At 40.1% G+C, this 25050-nt stretch overlaps 1 protein-coding gene across 1 annotated transcript in view; it reads left to right on the top strand.

The window, feature by feature from the left end:
- kcnh4b (potassium voltage-gated channel, subfamily H (eag-related), member 4b) overlaps positions 1-25050 on the top strand; it is a 169616-nt gene that overhangs the window by 101790 nt on the left and 42776 nt on the right. Inside the window, exons 7-11 of the mRNA XM_060848909.1 lie at positions 1221-1428; positions 6233-6427; positions 7289-7488; positions 14426-14675; positions 20774-20988. Of these exons, the coding sequence (XP_060704892.1) occupies positions 1221-1428; positions 6233-6427; positions 7289-7488; positions 14426-14675; positions 20774-20988 (1068 nt within the window). The remainder of the gene's footprint in view (positions 1-1220; positions 1429-6232; positions 6428-7288; positions 7489-14425; positions 14676-20773; positions 20989-25050) is intronic.

The raw sequence follows: 25050 nt of genomic DNA on the forward strand, positions 1-25050 counted from the left end.
CAGTCTAAGTTAAACAATCCATATCATTAAAAATATTCTATGAATGAGATCAGAATCCTCATCTTTGCCTAAAAGTGATCAGTTCTCCTAATACCCTATCTGCATGTTTGTTTTATTGAAATCCTGAAATTAGTTTTTGAGATTCAAATATAGTATTTACAAAAGGGACCTCCCACTGCCTTGAGTGGCAGAAGTAATTATTATTCATCTTCTGGTAGCATAGAATGAGGTGTAGCAACATGCTACACCCTATTTCCACTATTTCTACCATGTCGCAGTATCAATGTTGCCTTGATTTCTCAAATAAAAGTGGAAACTGAAGCATATGGGTTCATGTTCACTCATGTTCTTGCAGATTGCAACAAATTCGAATATGGTCAAGTTCCTGAAGTTAAGTTGAAAACCAGATTTCTTGAATTAATGGAGTTTCAGGGCAAGAAGATTCATAAAAAGGAAGAAAGTATATTGTAACACAAGAAGTCTAATGACCAGAAAATCCAATTCCTAACAGTAAATTAATCTTCTTAATCATATCTCCATAAATTTTGGATGCTTTTAGCTTTACTATGTTGTCTTAACAACATTCCTCCTAATAATATTTTTAGTTTGCTTTTCACTAACTTGAATTTAAAGATCCTGGTTCCCTAGTTAATTTGGAAAGCAAAATAGTTAATGGAAGAATAAAAATTTAAGTAGCTCAGTAATGTTCCCTCCCAACAATTAATTCCTGTTGCATTTATGACCCAGGATGTATAATTTCAAATGAAAAAAGAAGATGTTATCCATGTGATAGTTTCAACAAAATTGTAATCATGTTTATAGAGAACAGTCTACATTAAATCCAGGACAGTAGTTTCAGACACACAATAGCAGTAGAACAAACTGACTCATGATTACAATTTACGCAGAGATTGGTTGTGGTCGAGATATTGGCTTATTTGCCTCTTGGTGTACTGGTAGTGACACAAAAGTACTTCTTCATTAAAACCTCCCTCTGACTTTGTTAAATATCATGCACAGAGGAAATCTCCCCCCATCCTGTTTGTTCTGTTTTGGATACATGTGCTTGGAACACACACTTAGAAGTTTTGGTTATTGATAATTCATTTACTCAAAGTAAGTCCAGTTAAGTGTCAGCTTAAACCTTGCCCTCACAATAAAAAAAATCAATTACATCAGAAAAAGAACATGACAGGAATTGTTCTCATTTTTTTTTCCAGACCTCTCTTGTTCACTTGTTGAAGACTGTGCGTCTGTTGCGGTTGCTGCGTTTATTACAAAAGCTTGACCGGTACTCCCAATACAGTGCTATGGTCCTCACACTTCTAATGTCAATGTTTGCACTGCTTGCTCACTGGATGGCCTGCATTTGGTATGTGATTGGCAGGAGGGAGATGGAAATGAATGATCCACACACATGGGACATTGGTAAGATTAGACAAATATTTGACTTACACCTATAAATCTTGAAACTTAGCAAGTAATTGTTCACTGGCAGCTGAGCATAAACCACTCTGGGTGCATTCTTTTTTAAAAATGGTTTGAATATTGGGTCCAATTTAGTCAATTGGAAGAAAGTTAGATTATAATAGATAATTCATTTCTGGCTTATTGCAGATCTGAGGATTCTCTTTATTGAGAAATCCATGAGTGCTATGCTGAGTTTGACATAATAATGTTAAAATGAAATTGCATGTAACCTTTAGCACCAACAGTTGCTGTGTTTTTCTGAGGTCAATTAAAGGTTTTTAACAAGAGCCAATTGGCAATAAAATTGACTGTCTTTACTTAGAAGAAAATTGTGACACAGAAATTTTGTTCATGTGGCATCTGTCTTTGTACTGTTGGTGCCAATGCCCATATTTTCTTATTGGTGTTAACTCAACATCAGTAACAACATATTTATATCGAACAGATTGAAATTATAGCAGTTGGAAAATCTAGGCATGTATGACATTCTTATTCATTACCAAAGTGCCATTGAGCCAACCCAACAGCACACTGCCATTTTTTTCAATTATTTATCTCAATGGTTTTGTTGTCTTGCCAAGGGTTAATATTTTGATTCTGAGAAAGCAATAGAATGGTGATGATCCAACTGTCATATTGAAGCTATTCAAAGACATAGCATAATGCTGCCAAGTCTGTTAGCTACAGTCTATCTCCTGCAGCAATCAAATTTCAGATCAGAGAAATAAAAATTGATTGGGCATAAAACACTGAAGCAATAAATTAAGCCAAAATGTTCCTTCTGACAATGATTGTCAATTAAGTCCTTATGTCATATTGTGAAAAGCATCACATCCCTTTTAACACCATTAAAATTTCATTAAATTGAATTCAAAACATGAAATATATTTGCTCAGCTATGTCAACTCGACAGGAAATGTTGCCAGACTGGATCTGAGATACTGAAGCAAGTTACACAAAATAATTCTCACTGTTTGATTTTCTGAGTGTTCCATATTTGTGTGTGCCATTGAAATAGATGGTCTTCTCACAATAGCTAAATAGACACCGCCCATGCACAGTAATGTGTAGGGAACACACATTTTTTTAAGACAGTACCTGTTAATGGAGGACAAATTTTCACAATAACCAATTAACTGTAGCCAACATTGTCTTTTACAAAATATATATTTTTGTATTATTGAAAACACCCACACTTATTCCAAGGATCATTAGTTGGGCTGTTCCTACGTATCTAAAGATATACCAGTTTGTTGTGTTAACCAACCACCTAACAGAAACCAAATGTCATCCTTCCAAAGCCAGTAAACTCCAACTGGAACATCTAGAACTAGGAATCACTATTTCAAGATGAATAGGTCAACTATACAGCATTTAGGTGAGGAGAAGATTTTTTTCACTCAGAGGGTGATAGAATTTTCGAATTCTCGATCCCAGTTCATGCTAAGTCTTTGAATATAGTGATACATTTTTGGGCAGCAAGGGCATTAGAATTATGGGGACATAATGAGAGAGTCAACTTAAAGTAAATTATCAGTCATGTTGGTCAGTACTGCAGAAGTTAGACATCACTAAAATGAGTCAAAGATTCTCATTTTACACTTATCAGAACTAAAGCACACAGAAAACCAAATTTAGAAAGGGAACAACAAATGATATAGCATAAGAAGGTGGTGCTGATTGATTGGACTATGGTCAGCATGGGGACATAGCAGTAACTGTTAACTGCCTTAGTTGACTGATTATGTTCAGCGCAGGCAAAACAACCTGACCAATGGACAAAGTGAATGGCTAAGCTGGTGGACGAGGTACCAATCACCAGTTCTGAAGAAGGATCGCTGGACATGAAGCATTGACTCTGCTTTCACTCCACAAACACTGCCAAATCTCCTGACCTTCTCCAGCAATTTCTGTTTTTGTTTCCAATCAAGCAAACTTCTTTATCCTTGTTAATGTCGTGTTCCTTGAGTATTGTTGAACTCACACTCATTCCGGCTGTTCCATTATACTTCTGACTTGTTACTTGCATCTGGTGGACAGGTACTGGGGGGAGGGGCTCAGGGCTTATTCTTACCAGGCAAGAGAAGTAAAAGCTATCAGGATGGAAGGAAATGTGGAATGCAAAACACAAACAGATCAGCCATGATCTTATTGGTTGGCAGCAGAATAGATGTGAGGGGCTCACTGATCTATTTCCTTGTTGTGTATGGAGGTAGATTCCCCCCTAAGGGACCTTAATGAACTAATTGAGTTTTTGCACCAATTCATAATTTTAAGTTCCAGATATTTCTAGATTCTATGACTTCTGTGTCATGGAACAGAACTGCACAATAAAGTAAAGCAGATACTGCAAATTTAATGTATTAAAGATTGTTTCTAGGCCACATACATTACAATCCAGATGTCATATCTACCTTATACCTTCATTCACCACCTCCAAGATTCACTTGTTCTGCGCTTTCTTGGCTGCACTTGCCACTCAGTGCTACCCACAAACCTCAAGGTGTTAAAATCCTGATGTCTCCAGTTTCTCACTGTTGAACTTACAGATTCAGACTAAAAATAATGTTTTAGTTGACTTACAAGTAGCATAACTATATAGATGCTGGCAAAAGCAGCAGGAAACTGTTGGTGCAATATCTGAATTATAACATAAACTGCAAACCAAGACATAAACACTTAATGATAGGGTCCTGGAGACGAAGAGTCCTAGCGGTGCAGGTGCACAGTTCCCTGAAAGTGGAGTTGCAGGTAGACAGGGTGGTGAAGAAGGCATTTGGCATGTTCGCCTTCATTGGACATAACATTGGGTATAGGAGTTGGGATGTCATGTTGTGGCTGTACAGGACATTGGTGAGACCACTTTTAGAATAATGCGTGCAATTCTGGTCACCCTTCTAATGGAAGGACATTGTTAAACTTGAGAGGGTGCAGAAAACATTTACAATGATGTTGCTGGGATGGAGGGTTTGAGTTAATGGGAGAATCTGAATAGGCTGGGGTATGTTTCTCTGGAGACTGAGGGGTGATCAAAGTCTGTGCGAAGATTTGTAGCTCGGGTGCTTGTTGTAGTGGTTCTGTTCGCCGAGCTGGAAGTTTTAGTTGCAAACGTTTCGTCCCCTGGCTAGGAGACATCATCAGTGCTGTGGAGCCTCCTGTGAAGCGCTTCTTTGATGTTTCTTCCAGCATTTATAAATAAATAAACTATAAATACCAGAAGAAACATCAAAGAAGCGCTTCACAGGAGGCTCCACAGCACTGATGATGTCTCCCAGCCAGGGGGCGAAACGTTTGCAACTAAAACTTCCAGCTCGGCGAACAGAACCACCACAACTGAGGGGTGACTTTATAGAGATTTATAAAATCATGAGGGGCATAGATAGGGTGAATTGCCAAGGTCTTTTTCCTAGGGTGGTGTGGTGGGGTCCAAAACTAGGGAGCATAGGTTTAAGTTGAGAGAGGAAAGATTTAACAAGGACCTGAGGGGTACCTTTTTCATGCAGAAAGTGATGCATGTATGGAATTAGCTGCCAGAGTAGTGGTGGGGGTGGCTATAATTATAACATTTCAAAGACATTTGGATGGGAATATGAATAGGAAGGGTTTAGAGGGATATGGGCCATACACGTACAATGGAACAAGGTCAGATTGGGAGGTCAGGTTGATATGGACCAAAGGGTCTGTTTCCATGCTGTATGACTCTGACTCTATGACTCTAAACTCTTTACAAACAATAAAACACACGCAAACTTTAGAAAGTCAATCTAGTAACTTTTGACTCATTTTGGAAACAGGCAGTAAAAGCAAGAAATATAAATCCTTGAGCTATGATCCAAATTGTTCCTTCTTTGAAATAGCAGATAGGCTTCTTTAATCAACAAGCTGTTTAACAATGAGTATTTGTGTTCCTTTTGTTCAGAGAAACCTTCCTGATCTGTACATGTATCTACCCACTTTTAAGTTCTTATGTTGTAAATCAGTAATGCATTCCCACCAAAGTTTTGTATCTTTTTCTAATTCTTATCTCTTCACGTATTGATTGCATTAGTTATATTCCAATGTATTTTGAAATCCTTCCCAGCTACGGTTTGGTCTTTGTAATTGGGGAGTTGGTTAGTTCAGTTGGATGGTTTGCAATTCTCATCCTGGATGAGATCACCATTAAAGCCTTCACCTCCTTAATCTTACCCAGGCCTGAGATGTTGTGATCCTCAACTTCATCTTAACACCAGTTGTTCCTTTCCAATGAGACAGTAGCCTTTGGGGATTTCCACTTTTTTGTTTTTAGTAGTCTGGACTTTAAGTTTCTCAGTTTTACTTGTAATATGTGTTGTGGAGCCTGTAGAGAGCAAACCATTTTAAACATTTATTCAAATTTCCACTGATGGATTAGAAAGAGCATGTGAGAAGATTTCAAGTTTGATGATTTTTATTGTAATAAATAAATTAGAAGCGACATTGACTAAACACTATTTCAACTCTAAATAAAAGAAAACATGTTTCTTCGTTAATTTTTAAAAATTACTAAAAATCCCCAGCATAGTTACACTCTGTCTCTTAAATCTCTTTCATTTTCCAGGAACCAGTCCAAAGCTATTCCCAGCACCTAATGTCTTGCTTCCTTCTTTAGGTGTCTTAGTCTACCAAATGCCTGAGTGTTAGGTTTTTTTGGAGGTCTAAATGCAGGTTTGTGTGTATGTTTTCCCACGTGAGATTTAATGCATTTTGTTACTTTTTGAATTTCTAATTATCCTTTCACCAGGTTGGTTAAATGAGCTTGGAAAACGGTTAGAGATGCCATACACAAACAACTCAATTGGTGGTCCATCTGTCAGAAGTGCCTATATTGCTGCCCTCTACTTCACCCTGAGCAGCTTAACCAGCGTCGGATTTGGAAATGTTTCAGCAAATACAGATGCAGAGAAGATATTTTCAATCTGCACAATGCTTATAGGAGGTAGGTAACTTTGTTCCAGTCATATTGTTCTCCTATTCAAGTATCTGAAGATAACAAACAGGAAAAATCTTTCAGTTCTTCAAACCAATTTCACATATTTCACAGGTAAAGTATCCTGACGAGATAACCGCTATACTCTATTTGCCCCGGCCCCATGTCCACAGCTGTACGATCTACTGGGAGAGAGAAACACCCAGTGACAATGGGGAGATATGGCCTGGATGGAAAATGAAAAGCTCTGGGAAATTCCTCTCTGAGCTAAGCAAGTGATCAGGAAACTACATTGACAGATGTGTTGATTGCTTATCTATTAATTTATCACTTAGTGTGGTCCTTACCCCCAATAAGAACTGGTCTGGCTGCTTTGTGAAGGTGTACTATGAGTCAATACCCAATTGGTCACACTTTCACCAAGCTTCTAGTGATAGCTCCTATTATCTCCTTTGGGTCATTATTGTTCTGTTTGGTGACATTCCCATGATGCACCTCAAGACATTTAGCTATGGTACAAAGGATACATTCTTGCAAGTTGTTATTGTAGACATTCTGTCACAAGGATAAGACAATGAATAATTTATATGATTATTCATGATAGGCTAAAACCATCAACCGGCCTCAGAAACTTCTGTACTTTCTAACTGAAACCAATGTAAAACATAGGCTGACATAGTAATCATAATGGATGACTATATCACATCAGTTAAGTGGTTCAGCTGTTGAACTGGCCACTAAATCTAACAGCTTGTGAAAATGTTGGGGAAAAGAACTCTCAAGTGATGATGAGTTGGTTTTTGTTCCCTCCATTATAAATCAGAATTTAAGTTCTTTTCACAGCTTTGTCTATTCCATCTTTCCTTCTAGCTCTAATGCATGCCGTTGTTTTTGGGAATGTTACCGCCATCATCCAGCGCATGTACTCAAGGCGCTCCCTCTATCACACCCGAATGAAGGACCTGAAAGACTTTATACGAGTTCACCACCTTCCTCGACAGCTTAAACAGCGAATGCTGGAGTATTTCCAAACGACGTGGTCAGTGAATAATGGGATTGATGCCAACGAGGTAAAACGCCCTGGAATTCTGCTCTTGCATTCGTTGAGTGTTGAACCTTTAACGTAGCTAGAAGTCCATTTGCTGACTCTAATGTTCAGTTGTTCTATATTTGATTATGTGAGTCTGTTTAATGTCGATGCTCGCTGTGCTTGATTGCTTCAGCCCAGGTGTGAATTTAGAGAAACATAAATAAGCCATAGAAAGATTTGGCTGTGAGAACTAGAAACAGAGGAATGTATGGAATATGAGCAGGATTTGGTGTGCCATTTAACCAGTTCATGGTTAATCTGCCTCAATACTATTTCTTGCACTATCCCTCTATTCCTTGTTATCCCAAATATGTGGAAATCTATTGATCTCCATCATGAATAAACTCAATAATTCATTTTCCACAGTTCTTTGTGATTGGGAATTCCAAAGATTAACCAGCCTTAATTTCTCCTTATCTCCGTTCCCCAGCCAAGGGAAACAGTGTTTCTGTGTCCCACCTGTTATATAACATAGAACATTACAGCTCAGTACAGGTCCTTCAGCCCTCGATGTTATGCCGACCTGTCATACCAATCTGAAGCCCATCTAACTTACACTATTCCAAATACTTCCATATGCTTGTCCAATGATGACTTAACTGTACTTAAAGTTGGTGAATCTACTACCATTGCAGGCAAAGCATTCCATACCCTTTCTACTCTCTGAGTAAAGAAACTGCCTCTGACATCTGTCCTATATCTATCACCCCTCAATTTAAAGCTATGCCGCCTCGTGCTCGTCATCACCATTCTTGGAAAAGGGCTCTCCCTGTCCACCCTATCTAACACTCTGATTATCTTATATGTCTCTATTAAGTCAACTCTCAACCTCTTCTCTCTGACGAAAACAGTCTCAAGTCCCTCAGCCTTTCCTCATAAGACCTTCCCTTCATACCATGTAACATTCTAGCAAATCTCCTCTGCACCCTTTCCAAAGCTTCCACATCCTTCTTATAATGCAGTGACCAGAACTGTACACAATACTCCATGTGCGGCCTCACCAGAGTTTTGTACAGCTGTAGCATAATCTCATGGTTCCAGAACTCGATCCCTCTATTAATAAAAGCTAAAACACTGTATGCCTTCTTAACAACTCTGGCAACTTTCAAGGATCTGTGTACCTGGATACCGAGGTGTCTCTGCTCATCTACACTACCAAAGATCTTACCATTAGCCCAGTACTTTGCATTCCGGTTACTCCAACCAAAGTGAATCACCACACACTTGTCCACATAAACTCCATTTGCCACCTCTCAACCCAGCTCCGCAGCTTAGCTATGTCTCTCTTTAACCTACAACATCCTTCGTCAGTATCCACAACTTCACCGACCTTGGTGTTGTCTGCAAATTTACTCACCCACCCTTCTACGCCCTCATCCAGGTTGTTTATAAAAATGACGAACAGCAGTGGACCTAACATCGACTTTTACTGTATATCACTGGTAACTGGACTCCAGGATGAACATTTCCCATCAACCACCACCCTCTATCGTCTTTCAGCAAGCCAATTACTGATCCAAACTGCTATATCTCCCACAATCCCATTCCCCGCATTTTGTACAATAGCCTACTGTGGGGAACCTTATCGAACACCTTGCTGAAATCCATATACACCACATTAACTGGTTTACTCTCATCTATCTGTTTGGTCACCTTCTCAAAGAACTCAATAAGGTTTGTGAGGAACAACCTACCCTTCACAAAACCGTGCTGACTATCCCTAATCAAATTATTCTTTTCTAGATGATTATAAATCCTATCTCTTATAACCGTTTCCAACACTTTACCAACAACTGAAGTAAGGCTCACTGATCTATAATTACCTGGGTTGTCTCTACTCCCCTTCTTGAACAGGGGAACTACATTTGCTATCCTCCAGTCTTCTGGCAGTATTCCTGTAGTCAATGACGATTTAAAGGTCAATGCCAAAGACTCAGCAATCTCCTCGCTGGCTTCCCAGAGGATCCTAGGATAAATCCCATCTGGCCCAGGGGACTTACCTATTTTCACACTCTGCAGAATTTCTAATACCTCTTCCTTGTGAACCTCAATCCCACCTAGTCTAGTAGCCTGTATCTCAGTAATCTCCTCGACAACATTGTCGTTTTCTAGAGTGAATACTGTTGAAAAATATTCATTTAGAGCTTCCCCTATCTCCTCTGACTCCACACACAACTTCCCATTACTATCCTTGATTGCACCTAATCTTACTCTTGTCATTCTTTTATTCTTTGTACACCTATAGAAAGCCTTAGGCTTTACTCTGATCCCATCCGCCAATAATTTCTCATGTCTCCTCCTGGCTCTTCTGAGCTCTCTCTTTAGGTCTTTCCTGACTACCTTGTAACCCTCAAATGCCCTAACTGAGCCTTCACAAGTCATCCTAACATAAGCCTTCTTCTTCCTCTTGACCAGAGATTCCACTTCCTTCGTAAACCACGGCACCCATGCTCTACAGCTTCCTTCCTGCCTGACAGGTACATACTTATCTAGGACACACATAGCTTTTCCTTGAATAAGCTCCACATTTCTAAGGTGCCTATCCCCTGCAGTTTCCTTCCCCATCCAATGCTTCCTAAATCTTGCCTAATCGCATCATAATTGCCTTTCCCCTAGCTGTAACTCTTGCCCAGTGGTAAACACCTATCCCTTTCTATCACTAAAGTAAACATAACAGAATTGTGATCACTATTACCAAAGTGCTCGCCTACTTCCAAGTCTAACACCTGGCCGGGCTCATTACCCAGTACCAAATCTAATGTGGCTTCACCCCTTGTTGGCCTGTCTACATACTGGACAAAAACTGACCCATCTATAGCACTCGTACTACAGTGTTCCCATTCGATATTTGAAAAGTTGAAGTCTCCCATGACAACTACCCTGTCTCTCTCACTCCTATTGAGAATCATCTTTGCTATCCTTTCCTCTACATCTCTGGAACTATTCAGAAGCCTGTAGAAAATTCCCAACAGGGTGACCCCTCCTTTCCTGTTTCTAACTTCAGTCCATACTACCTCAGTTGACGAGTCCCCAAACATCCTTTCTGCAACTGTAATACTGTTGACCCTTATAAGAATTCTATTTGCCTCTATGAGATCATCCCTCATTCTTCAGACCTCTGGAGAATACAGGCTTCATGTCCACAATTCCTCCTCATTGGAAAATCCTGCCATCCCAGAAATCGGTCTGGTAAACATTCACAGCACTCCCTCTATAAGCTTTCTTAGTTAAGGAAACCAGAACTGCACAGAATATTTCAGGGTGTAGTGTCTCCAAGACTTTATACAACTGCAGCAAGATGCCTTTACTCCTGTATGCCAATCCTCTTGTAATATAGGCCAACATGCCAATTTCATTCCTAATTAATTTGTGGGCGGCACGGTGGCACAGTGGTTAGCACTGCTGCCTCACAGCGCCTGAAGACCCGGGTTCAATTCCCGACTCAGGCGACTGACTGTGTGGAGTTTGCACGTTCTCCCCGTGTCTGCGTGGGTTTCCTCCGGGTGCTCCGGTTTCCTCCCACAGTCCAAAGATGTGCGGGTCAGGTGAATTGGCCATGCTAAATTGCCCGTAGTGTTAGGTAAGGGGTAATGTAGGGGTATGGGTGGGTTTCGCTTCGGTGGGTCGGTGTGGACTTGTTGGGCCGAAGGGCCTGTTTCCACACTGTAAATCTAATCTAATCTAAAAAAAAAATCTAATTCCTGCATTCGCATATTAGCTTTCAATGACTTATGAACATGGTCACCCAGGTACCATGGACATCAACAGTTCCCAGTCCATTTCTCAACACTTAGGAAATGCTCTTCATTTCTGGTTTTCTTACCAAAGTAGCAGTTTTAAGTAAGCAATTATAAAGTGCTGGGAATAAAACCGTGTTACACACATTGGTGAGAATGTTCTCAAATGTTTTTAAAATATGAGATAAACATTAAAAACCGACTGGCAAATGAGGGTGAACATCTCACCAAATCACAGGCCTTGGTACAGACACCAATAAGACGTCAATAGCTTCTGGATTCTAAAGTCTGTCCCTCCAGGCCTGCCCCTTGGGGAATCCAGTAGTGAGAAGATGAGTTTTTGGATTTTCTTCCGCTCACAGGCCGCAGTTCCTTGGAAGAACAGGGTCTGAAACAAGAGCAGCGGCTGGCTTTCAGAGGCCATTTGCTTGCCCCCTACTGATAACTCTGATTGCCCCAGATTAAGACTATTTAGGTCTCCCAACTCAGCAGACTGTCACTGTGGTTTCTCAGTCAGAACACTACTCACCTATCTCACTCACTGAGGAAGCAGCTAACTAGGGAGATGGTGAGATGAGGCCATTAAAGGTCATTAATTGATAGCAAGTCTAGAAAGTTACCAATGGAATTTGTCACTCATTATTTCATTATTGAGGTGGTGAGATATTGAGGTATGTTTCTCAATAGGACTAACTCACCACATTATTTCTCTTTCTCATTACATCCCTCACCACCTCCAGGGAGTGAAAAAAAAATTACACCCATGGAAACTAGAAAAGAGATTTTTTTTGGCGATATTAGTACTTATCATGGTCCAGCCAAATCTGGTGAGGAGTCATATTTACTGCACTAATTTACTTGAACTCAGACTAACCCAATCCTCCATACGAAAACTTGAATTTATACTAGTGCTACCTACTGCCCCAGTACATCTCACTTTCTCATTGCAGTTTTGGAGACTGAAATTGAATAAAAGAAATTGCAGGGGCTTCTAAGTATTGAAAGAGTTCAGTGAAGGTTAGTTGTCCGTTCACTTGTTCTGAGAAATTAATTAGCTTCTCTAGACAAGAAAATCTTTGTTGAGGCTGGATTAAGATTTGAAGTGTATGAGTGTTGATCCAATATGATGCATCAATGGTTGACTTTGGTATTGTAACACAGAGATGTGAATTGGAAAAAATCCATCATTTTGAGATCATAGAGCCGTAGAGTCATACGATGTACAGCATGGAAACAGACCCTTTGGTCCAACCCATCCATGCCGACCAGATATCCCAACCCAATCTAGTCCCACCTGCCAGCACCCGGCCCATATCCCTCCAAATCCTTCCTACTCATATACTCATCCAAATGCCTCTTAAATGTTGCAATTGTACCAGCCTCCACCACATCCTCTGGCAGCTCATTCCATACACATACCACCCTCTGCGTAAACAAGTTGCCCGTTAGGTCTCCTTTATATCTTTCCCCTCTCACCCTAAACCTATGCCCTCTAGTTCTGGACTCCCCGACTCCAATGAAAAGACTTTGCCTATTTATCCTATCCATGCCCCTCATAATTTTGTAAACCTCTATAAGGTCACCCCTCAGCCTCTGACGCTCCAGGGAAAACAGCCCCAGCCTGTTCAGACTCTCCCTGTAGCTCAGATCCTCCAAATCATGTTAAAGAATCTTGCATCTCTTTTTCTTGGTATGATTAAATTTATTGAAATCTCCCTAATCAAATTAGTTATTTTTGATATAGTGATGTACTCATTGTATAATGCCTTAAGGCCATGCAGCAAATCTAGCTCATAAGACATGCAGTTTAACTTGCTCATTCCATTGCACTAATGTAATTGCTGAACCAGCCTCTGTGAGGTACCCATAGGTGGTAGCGTGTAGATTCGATGCTTGTTCAGAGTAGTGTGACTAAGAAAGCAGGAATTATGAACATAACCTGAATCACTTTACTCAGTGAAATTGCAGGTTAGTAATGTAAACTGGATGTAGCAGTCTGTGTGTGTGTTCTTTGGCTATCCTTCTCCAGAGCTATATATAATATCTCTGAGCTTGCTAAAGAATAAAAGACAATCAATGGAAATGAATGGCGTTAAGGGACAGGCATGTTTGAGGGTAGGAGGGAGAAGGAATTGATCAGGCAAGTGACAGGCTGCGACCACCCAAACCTTCCTGCCTCTGTCCAAATTACAACTTGGGGAGGAAGACAATTGGAGTGCCTCCTGCCTTGCTGTCAACTGAGACTTTAAGTGGCCAATTAATGTCCTCAGCACCACTCCACCACCGCCCCCACCCCCCCAACCCACCTTCACCATGTCACTGGGATGGTGTTCAACAAGTGGTGGACAGACCAGATGCCACATAAAAAGCATGAAAACAAACTCTGTTTGCCTTCATGCTTGTACAGAGGGGAAAGTGTCTGTCATAGAAAGATATCTGATGTCTTTAACAGAAAGTGGGAGCCAGTATTGTAAGATGGTGAGAACCACCACCTGCGCTAATATCCACCTCCACCTCCACCTCCAGCTTGCAACCTCCATGCTGCCCTTAGTCACCAGTGGCCCAGGTCCCTGTTAATACAGATCCTTGCATTGCCTGCAGCAACCGTGAAAGGAAAAGGCACTGTCTGCAATGGAGACGATCTGCAATCAAACTCTGATTAGACCACCAGGGTTGGAAGGACAGATTTCTGTCTCTGGTGTCCTTCATTCTGAGGAAGGCCCACTGCTGGCCATTTATGTAGCAGGCCTTCTCTAAAGGAGGTGAAAAGTCACCCACTGCCAAGATCCCCCCTTTATCAACATTACATTCTGCCAAGTGATTGGCTTAAAACCGTTCTCCATTGACCTCAAATATTTGAGCTCTGTGAAAGACATCTGATGTCTCCATTACAAATGATTTATGCACCAGAAAACACTTCTTAACTTCAAATTCTACCTTTAGATAGTGTATCGAGTTCTGTAAGAAAATAGGACCAGGAGTAGGCTATTTGGCCATTCAGGCCTGTTCCAGCATTCTCTATGATCATGGCTGATCATACTACATAGTACCCTGCTCCCACTTTTGCCCCATACCCTTTGATCTCTTTAGCCCTAAGAATTCTATCTCAACTCCTTTGTATGGAATGTATGAAAACACATGTTGGGTTTGAAATTCAAATCTTCACTTCATGTTTTGCAGCTTTTACGAGATTTCCCGGATGAGCTACGTGCAGACATTGCTATGCATCTGAACAAGGAGATTCTGCAGTTACCCCTGTTTGTATCGGCCAGTCGTGGGTGCCTGAGGTCATTGTCTCTCCACATCAAAACATCTTTCTGTGCCCCAGGAGAGTACCTCATCAGACAGGGTGATGCCTTGCAGGCAAATTACTTCGTGTGTTCAGGTTCAATGGAAGTTCTCAAAGACAACATGGTACTGGCCATTCTTGGTAAGAGCTAACAGAGTTTGCACTTAGTTGTTGGCATTTTTTTTCACATTCCATTTGATGTATCTTGCAAAATTCTTCAGTTGAATGTGGTCATTAGATGACCAAAAGCTTGTTCAAAAAGGCTTGTTTAAAGGGAAAGAGAGAAGTAGAGGAGTTTAAGTTGGGAATTCTAGAGCCCCCTGCAGCTAACAGCACAGTCAGTAGTTGTGTACGGTTAGAGAATAGAAGACGTTTCTTTGACCTGATTTTGGCTTGTTAAATGCAGGTATTCTTTAGTGCACAGATCAGTTTTGCAATTCTCAGTGTGTCCGTTTTAAGCAACTTCAGCAAGCTGTCACTTAAACCAATGTGGCATTTGTGTCAACTTATCTCATTTTGGGTAGACATACAATGTTCAACACTTGGCATCATTCCTTGTAAGGCAATGCTAGGAATTTAAACTTCACTAATTACTGGACTATTTATTTCTTTACTTTTCCAATTTCTTTTACTTTCCTGAGAATTTGATCTTAAGTATCTGTACCTAGGCACCTTTGAACCTAAGATGGCGCTATAATGCGGTGACTGTAAACATTTCACTGTACTCATTTGAGTACATATGACAATAAAGCTAATTCAATACTATAAGGATGGTCCATCCTATTCCAGTTGTCATTGTCCCTGTTGAGTGCTGTTTCATCTTGGGTCTTCGTATGGAACTATGCGTGGTAACTGAAATGCTATTGGATCACTGATTTTCACAGTGGACCTGGTTTTCAATAGTCTGAATTTTGCATCCTGGCATTGAATTTAAGAAATTATGGGGTGAACATAATTCATTCATCTAACTTTTCCACAAGAGCTGCCTACACTCATTGATCTCCCATTCTCACTGCCCATTTCTTTGAACAGTTGCTTTTTTACCTGATTTTCTTTCAAGAACAGTTTGATTTTGACAAACAGATGGAATGAAATTTCTCAGCAAAGTGGCAGCAAACAGTACCAGATAAAGATTGATTCTGTGAACTGAGGGAATAATGGAAAAAAAGAGTCTATTACAACTAAGACCTGGCAAGGTGTGATTGGAAGGACGCACAGATACAGAGAATGATCCCACTTAAATATTTTAGAAGTAAAATTTATTTTTGATTGTTATGAGTCTTTTTATATGCCTCAAACTCCCACCTAATAGAATTCCTCTCCCGCTCCAAACTGACAAACTGTACAGCAAGTGAGACAGCAGAGAATGTGTAGTTAGTGATGAGACAGCACAACAGTGATTCACAGTTAGTTGGGGGAGAATGTGTGATGATTGATACAGCTGACTTTTAGTGCATCTAATGCCTCTTATTGCTACCTCTACCACTTCTCCCATTCTTTTTCAACTGCATTAATCGCTCCTGATGATTCCGAGATACAAATGACACCAATGCCTCTCTTCCTCCTTTGATTTTCTTGCTTCTGTTACTGCCTTCCTGCTGTTAGATTCCCTGTTACGGAAGGAAAGAGATTGGTGAAACTTAGTAATGATACATATTGGTCCGACTCATCTTGTATCCATGAAAATGATATCATTCCCAGTTTCTCTTAACTGTTTTTTTTAATTCCCTCTAGTGCTTCAGTAACCTGAGAAACCAAATGTCACTATTTCACCTCAGATGGATTGCGAGGACTGGCTGGTTTGACTCGTAGTTTGTGGGGAGGCAGTAGTTTTGTGGTGTTGTCACTGGATTGGAATGTAAAATCCCAAGTCAGTGTTTTGGGAATGAAGGACTGAATCCCACCATGGTGAAATTTGAATGCAATGAAAATCTGGAGATAAATGCCGGTCTCTTCTTTCCTTTAGGCTACCTGGTCTGGCCTACATCTGACTCCAGATCTGCAACAACATTTTTGTTTATCTGAGCTCTGAAATGGTCTTAGGGAATGGGCAGTAAATACTGATCCAACCAATGACAGCCACATCTCATGAACAAACAAGAACAAAAATGGTGTCTTGGTGTCCACTGGTTTTCGATAGGAAGCTTGGTGGTTGTTGTTGACGGCTAACTGCTCGTCTGATTGACTATGGCAAGGGTGTCTCATTTCAAGCATATAGTTTAGCCTACTTAATATGGCTTGGCTATACACCAAACAAACTTGGACCCTATTTTGTATGCCTTAATTCAATGTTTCATTTTAACATCAATGTTATAAATTAACGATATATGCAGCATTTCTGTTATTGTTATGCTACTGGCAAACAGGAAGGATTTGGACTTACAAAGAGCAGAAAGCTCCATGCATTAAATTTGCCACTTTACTACTGTGGATTGAGAGAAAATATGGCTCAATTACAGTGCCAGCTGCCAAAACAATTCAGTTTGGATGGCGCAACTTGTTTCACATCCAATTAATTACTGTATTTTTTTGGAAGCATAGTCATCATTATATGTGCAGCTAAACTGCACCACAAATAGCAAGCGAAATGAACAAACAATTGAAACATAAAATTCTAAAGAAGTTCCTTACTTAGCTATCAAATATCCCTTGAATAGTTTATAATTCCAAACAATGCATCAATTCCCATCAATGTAAACAATGTCTATAATTCCCTACTATGTGTCAATTCCCATCAATGTAACAATGGCATATAATTCCCAACAATGTACCATTTCTTTAGTTATGTGTGAACCTGGATTATATGCACAAATCCCATTGTGGGTCTTGAACCCACAAACCTTCAATTCCAAAATGCCAACGCTACACCAAGCTGACAAGTGTAGAGTGTGAGGAAAGGATGAAGCAAATGATTATCGTTTCAGCATTAAAATTAAAGTGCACTAGTTTGCTTGACTGGACGGAATTTATATATAAAACGATTGGACGAACACAGTGAGAAAGCTGATGGCTGTTTTATAAATTTTCAACTGTCGTGGTTTTTCTTTACATCAGATTCCAAATGTAGTCTCCTTGAAATAATGCTGCCTCATTTCAGCAACAGTGACCCTGGAATAGGTTAAATTTCTGTCAAAGCACCAATCAGTTTATTTTGTTTATGTGCTGAAAACCCGCATCAATATTTCTGCTGTTGCTAAGCTACAGATTTATATAATATGAGTAGGAGAGAGTACTTTCGTTGAGGCTCTGTGTATAATAGGTACTGCAGAAACAGGAACTGTTGCCAATTTTTTTTATTTGCAAACCCCTTCTCTAACTCCTATTCAAATATTAAACAATTTGCCTTGTTCTCTCTGAAATAACTCCACAAAGGCTGGTATCCCGTCACCGTGTCACCCTTTATTTACACATGGGGAGTCCTTGACACTACTCCAGCTCCCACAGAACCAACTCTCAGATTGAACAGAAACCTCTGAAACTCCTTTTCTTTAATCTGTCAGCCATGGCTCCCTGATTGGACCAATTTAACAGCCCCAGTCAGTGAATTCACATTCAATGAGGTCCACCTGGCTGACCTTATTACAATGACTACACTCGCCTTATATCCTCCCTATCATTACTGAAATGACTGACACAGCAGCTGATTATAAAGGAATTCTGCAGTACTTTCTGTGAGTGAGGAAATTGTTCTGAAGAAGATTTAATGATTCAAAAGCTACATTAGGCGGGCAGCAAATCCTGTCAGCGCTGCGTGATTTTGCAGCACTCAAAAAAAAGACTGAAGTGAGACATAGTTTTCTTTGCAACTCATGTGGATCTTGGGATTTTCTGTTTGGTTCAATCAAGTTTATTAGAAACAGACTAGTTCATCACATCTTCACAATATCCTCCTGGGTATTTGGCATCTCTAGATTCTAACAATAACAAATTGATTCACAAAAAAAAAGCTTGATACTTACAATGAAAAGGGAGCCTAAAGGAACTCAAAATACAACACCTTCAGCAGAAACTAATACAATGTTAAATTGGGGAGAAAGTGAGGTCTGCAGATGCTGGAGATCAGAGCTGAAAATGTGTTGCTGGAAAAGCGCAGCAGGTCAGGCAGCATCCAAGGAGCAGGAGAATCGACATTTCGGGCAAAAGCCTGATGAAGGGCTTATGCCCGAAACGTCAAATTTCCTGTTCCTTGGATGCTGCCTGACCTGCTGCGCTTTTCCAGCAACACATTTTCAACAATGTTAAATTGGCCTGTTTAGACAAACAACTTAAATGATTCGTAACTGTAAAAGTAAGAATTGGATTGATGTAAGCAATGTATTTACATAAATTAACAATTTCAAATATGCTAATAAAAATTATGATTTTGAAATCATAAAACCATCAATTTTATTCTTCTTCTCACTGAACTTGATGTATTTTATAACATTTTTCAACTGTCAAAATGACAAATGTTGAAGTAGCAGTTGTCAACCAGTTCTGGTGACATAAAATTGTAACCTTTAGGAAGTGATTTAAAAAAAAGACTTTGAAACTCATATAAAGCGGGATCCTCACAGCTCGCAGATGGACAACCCTTTCAATGTCTCCAGCCTGCCTTCAAAATCAACCTCCATTGTGAAACAATGCCAGTGTAAACTAATGGTCAATTGAAAGAGTTTCTGAAGAAATCCTAGTTTCAAAGATATGTATTTTTAAATTGAATGATCATTTGCAGTTCAGTCAGTTCATTGATCAAATATATATAGACAAAATAAAACGATGATCTTGAATAGTCAAACCATACTGAGGAAACAATATGGTTGTGCAAGCTCAAACAACAAAATATTAAAAAAAATGGAGGTACTTGTTTGAGAGTCAAGTTTTCATGATTGTCTTGTGAAGGTAGTTATTTTTAGACTCTGGGGAAAAAAGTCAAAGCATTATTAGTGGGCAGTGGAGTGTGGGGTAAGCTAAAAATTGATTTTTCCAGTCTACATTTACAAATAAAAAGGTAGTCTCCATAGTTCTACTGGACCATAGGGCTGCTCTCTTACAGAGACAGAGGATTAATGGTGATTTAACCTGAGAATCGCCATGCCTCAGGCAAGGAGAAAGATTGAGAAGGAGAATCCTTTATGGTAACTACAGCCAGTGCAGGGATTGAATCTGTATTGTTTGCACAACTCATCAACCTCCCAGCCAACTGAGCTAACAAGCCCCAAACACGAAATACGTTGCAATTTTCAAAATTTAGCTCCATTTTCTACAAAAGTTTCAAGCCTCCTACTTGAGATCTTCCATCCAATTTTCCAATATCAGGTTTTAATGGTGGTATTTTCTGACTGGCCATTGTTAGCTACATTATATAATGTTGAGGAGTTTTGGTTAAATGTAAGAAGAACTTGGTTCACTATGAGGAAGGATTGTGTCACCTCTCAAAATAACAGCATGACAAAGACTGGGATTTCACCGAATGGGAAGATGACCAGGACACACATAGTTACTGCAAACATCAGTTCTTTTATTCTGCCCCATCTTAGCATTTTTGACAAAGTGGAAGCATTAAATTTGAGTTTTGATTGAATTGTACTGGTAACGGTAGACATGGATTTTTTTGAAGCATCATATCCTGGTCTCACTTTCTTTAATAATTATTTGGTGGAAGTGTTTGTAGTTTTTTTTATTTGGTGGTAGTATGTTACCGTTCAGTGAGGAAGAGTCAGTTGTTGTGGCAACATGTACTTGCGGATGCACAATGCATTCTGAAGCTGAGGATTATGATAGTAAATGCTCCAATGTTCTTTCCAACATATGACTGCCCAGGAATTGTACTGTCTGTGCTGCCTGCCATTGGTGTAGAAGGATTTTCAGTATGTTACTCAACTTGTTTGATTGCATTATGAATGCATCTTCCTTGGCCATCAAGTTCTGGAGTGGGGCTTGAACCTAATCCTGCTTCACAGGCAGGGACGCTACATAAATATTGTTTACATGCATAGAATTTACAGCACAGAAGCAAGTTATTTAGCCCAACTGTTTAAACCATGTACAAATCTTTCTCACTTGATATTCTTTAACTATTTTTAAACAACCTTTTGATCGTGGTTCTGTCTTCGCTCCTGTTTTAGGTCTTGACATAAGTCAGGTTACCTCTGTCCATGATCATTTTCCCCGATTCCTACCCACCAAAAAGATTTTTATTTGAACTTAATTGATGCCTTCAGATACTGAAAGATGTTCTGCACTGTTTTCCATTACAGGTAAAGGAGATCTGATCGGTGCAGACCTTTCAACCAAGGGCAAGGTGATTAAAACCAATGCGGATGTTAAAGCATTAACTTATTGTGACCTGCAATACATTAGTTTGCGAGGCCTGAGTGAGGTATTGCAACTTTATCCTGAATATTCAAGCAAATTCCTAGCTGACATTCATCATGACCTGACCTTCAACCTTGAAGAAGGGCGTGAAGCACTGGTAAGAGCAAACCTTTGAAAATATTTGACTTTTTAGAAATATCATGTTTGAAACACAATTGCCTTCTTTGGGTATGTTCAAGTTCAGACATGATGTTTGGAAAATATATCTGCAGCTCAGCCAGAACCTATATAATCTAAATGCAAATTATTGAGTTCAAAGATTGTCATAGAATCCCTATTGTGCGGAAACAGGCCGTTTGGACCAGCAAGTCCACATCAAACCTCCAAATAGTAACCCACCCAGACTCATTCCCCTAACTCATGCACCTAACCTACACACCCCTGAACACAATGGGCAATTTAGCATGGGCAATTCACCAAAACTGCACATCTTAGGACAGTGAGAGGAAACCAGTGCACCCAAAGGAAGCCCATGCAGACATGGGGAGAAGGTGTAAACTCCACACAGATGTCCGGGGCTGGAATCAGACCCTGGCTACTGGTGCTGTGAGGCAGCAGTGCTAACCATTGAGCCACCCTGCCACCCCAAGTTCTCTTATTGTCACAATGCTCCTGAATCTACTTGCTCTTTTACTGCTGTCCATTAAACCTTCCATCCAAATTGTTCAGTGACTACATGACTAGCTGCAACCCCAACCCAAATCACATCTCCAATTGTGTTTTTTTTTCCCTGCCAGATTGTTGGAACATTTTGAGTTTTTTTTTCAATACCCCCCAAGACCTATTCTACATTCTTTGTTTGTGCAAGCTGAACGACATCTCATTTTCCACTTGGGAACCCTGCAACATTCAGGACTCAATATGGAGTTCAACAATTTTAGGGACTGACACCTTCTCCTTCTCTCATGTCCTTACCCAAACTCCCCTCCACACCAGCCCTGATCATCACATGGGCTGCTACCATAGCCAACCCATTGGCAGCTACTTATGGTCCCCATTAGCAGCTATTGATTCTTCCAGGCTGGCCTTTCCCATTTCTTTGTCTGTCCATTGTTTTTCTTTCTCTCTGGGCTCCATCTCCACCTATCATTTACTCCTTCACCAAACCCCCACTCCATCTTCAAAATATATACCAACCTTTTTCTAGTTCTGAAGTAGGGTGATGAGACCCAAAATGTGAACCATTCTTTCTCTTTATAGATGCTGTCAGACCTGCTGAATTTTTCCAGCAATTTCTGATTTTGGTCCTACTTTCTTTGTTTCTTTGATTGCATTATAATGTATTGTGTGGCATAAAAACGTTAACTATGTTAAAATTTGAAGATCATAGATTTGTTAGTATGTTCTGTCTGATGTGCATGAATGGGTGGCTGAAAAAAAAATTGAAACTTAAATTTTTATATTTCAAAAAAATGGTATCTTTTAGTTGTTTCCTGAGTATTTGTCCAGATATCAGGAGATTTCATTCATTTTACATTTCAAGTTTGGGCACCTTCTAATGGGATTGGCAGTATACTTCAAACAAAATGCACGGTGGCTCAGTGGTTAGCCTCACAGCGCCAGGGATCCGGGTTCAATTCCCGCCTCAGGCAACTGTCTGTGTGGAGTTTGCACGTTCTCCCTGTGTCCACGTGGGCTTCCTCTGGATGCTCTGGTTTCCTCCCACAGTCCAAAGATGTGCAGGTTAGGTGAATTGGCCATGCTAAATTGTCCGTAGTGTGAGGTGCATTAGTCAGGGTGAATGTAGGGGAATGGGTCTGGCTGGATTGCTCTTCAGAGGGTCGGTGTGGACTTGTTGGACCGAAGGGCCTGTTTCCACACTGTAGTGAATCTAATCTAATCTAAAACTTGATATGATTGCACTTCCAGGTCTAAATTCTAGGTAACACTCATGGAATAAACCTTTGCCAATGTGTGTCAGCACAATGAATTTCAAAGAATGAATATAATTATGAATAGCAACTGCTTTTTTCCAAGAAAGCTGACTAGAATCCACCTAGACTAAAGAGCATCAAGACAAAACAAAGATTGAACAATAATGAGTAATTAAAGTTATCTATCAGAGTGCACCACCAATGAATGTGTCACTCCATGTGTATTAATCCACTCATTTCACTATCTGACTCAAAGTTTCGTTCAGGCACTTTGAATTAAGTATCAAATTTCAAATTAATCCATCATAAAGCTGCCTGCAGCTAAATAATTCTGAAAACAGTACAACATTGGATCTTGGTAATTTCTTCAACAATTCTGGCCCAAACACTCATTGTGGAGAATCATGGGCTATTGAATTAGAATTAGCATGAGGTTTATTGTCATGTGTACCCAGGTACAGGAGTACAATGAAAAGTTTACAATGTTGCCCCTCACAACAACATCACAGGTACAAAATATGTAGGTACCATTCTTAGATGCAAAATAGAGAAATAAAAGAAAAGTTATATTACCTTATAGTGATTCATAGTATAAATTAGAAATTAAAACCATGAACAGTATGGCCAGGTAAAGCAAGTTAAACTCAGAATACAGCTATAACTAGAAGTCAGATGACACCAGGGTTATAATCCAACAGGTTTATTTAAAATCACAAGCTTTCAGAACGCTGCTCCTTTATCAGATGACTTCTGATTTTGTCCACCTCAGTCCAGTACCAGCATCTACAGCTCACAGCTGTAACTAAAGTAGTAAAAGATCACTTAAGAGCTGACAGCAACAAGGAGTCACTTAGCTCTGTTGGCTGGATGGCTGGTTTATGATGCAGACTGTGTTCAATTCCTGCTGAGGTGATCAACTCAATCTCTCCTCTTGCCTATCAATTGTCTCTCTCTAATGAGAGAGCAGCTCCATGATCTGGTTGGATAATTGTGGCATTCTTTTTACAACAGTTTCTTTCTAACAGTGTGAACGCTGCCCAGAGTGGGATTTTTTATCGTGTCACAGCTCACTGGGCTAGCTGACTGGAAATCAAACCTTGCCATTCCTGAAGTCGCCAGAGCCAGGTTGATAGAAAGCATGGACCAAGTTTCTATCATGAACAAGAAATCACTATTTATTCCATGTCATTAGATTCTAGCCACAGGTAAACAAACAAACCAAATGAAGTAAGGTCTATAACTAAAACTCTAATAAACTCCCTTCACACACAGAGATGAGCAAAAATAAACAAGGAAAAAAGAACACATGGGTGAAAACTGTGAAAACCGTTCCCTGGTCTTTGTTCACAAGAATTGTTGTGTGATTCTGATCCAGAGGTTTACTTTGGCTTTGCTTTTTCCAAATGCTTCCCCTGGTTTGCAAAAGGCACACGTGGCTAATGAAAGGTCTCTGACTTATCCAATTCAATGTTACAAGACAATAGACAAGACAATAGACAATAGGTGCAGGAATAGGCCATTCAGCCCTTCGAGCCTGCACCACCATTCAATATGATCATGGCTGATCATTCCTAATCAGTATCCGCTTCCTGCCTTATCTCCATAACCGTTGATTCCACTATCTTTGAGAGCGCTATCCAACTCTTTCTTAAATGAATCCAGAGACTGGGCCTCCACTGCCCTCTGGGGCAGAGCATTCCACACAGCCACCACTCTCTGGGTGAAGAAGTTTCTCCTCATCTCTGTCCTAAATGGTCTACCCTGTATTTTTAAGCTGTGTCCTCTGGTTCGGCGCTCACCCATCAGCGGAAACATGTTTCCTGCTGCCAGAGTGTCCAATCCTTTCATAATCTTATATGTCTCAATCAGATCCCCTCTTAGTCTTCTAAACTCAAGGGTATACAAGCTCAGTCGCTTCAGTCTTTCAGCGTAAGGTAATTCCTCCATTCCAAGAATTGACCTCGTGAACCTACGCTGCACTCCCTCAATAGCCAGAATGTCTTTTCTCAAATTTGGAGACCAGAACTGCACACAGTACTCCAGGTGTGGTCTCACCAGGGCCCTGTACAGCTGCAGAAGCACCTCTTTGCTTCTATACTCAATCCCTCTTGTTATGAAGGCCAGCATGCTATTTGCCTTCTTCACTACCTGCTATACTTGCATACTTGCCTTCATTGACTGGTGTACAGGTCTCTCTGTACTGCCCCTTTATCTAAGTTAATTCCCTTGAGGTAGTAATCTGCCTTCCTGTTCTTGCCACAGTTACAACTTGTGGTATCTGCTGA

This window comes from Hemiscyllium ocellatum, chromosome 32 (genome assembly GCF_020745735.1).
Source record: "Hemiscyllium ocellatum isolate sHemOce1 chromosome 32, sHemOce1.pat.X.cur, whole genome shotgun sequence".
Taxonomy (NCBI): Eukaryota; Metazoa; Chordata; class Chondrichthyes; order Orectolobiformes; family Hemiscylliidae; genus Hemiscyllium; species Hemiscyllium ocellatum.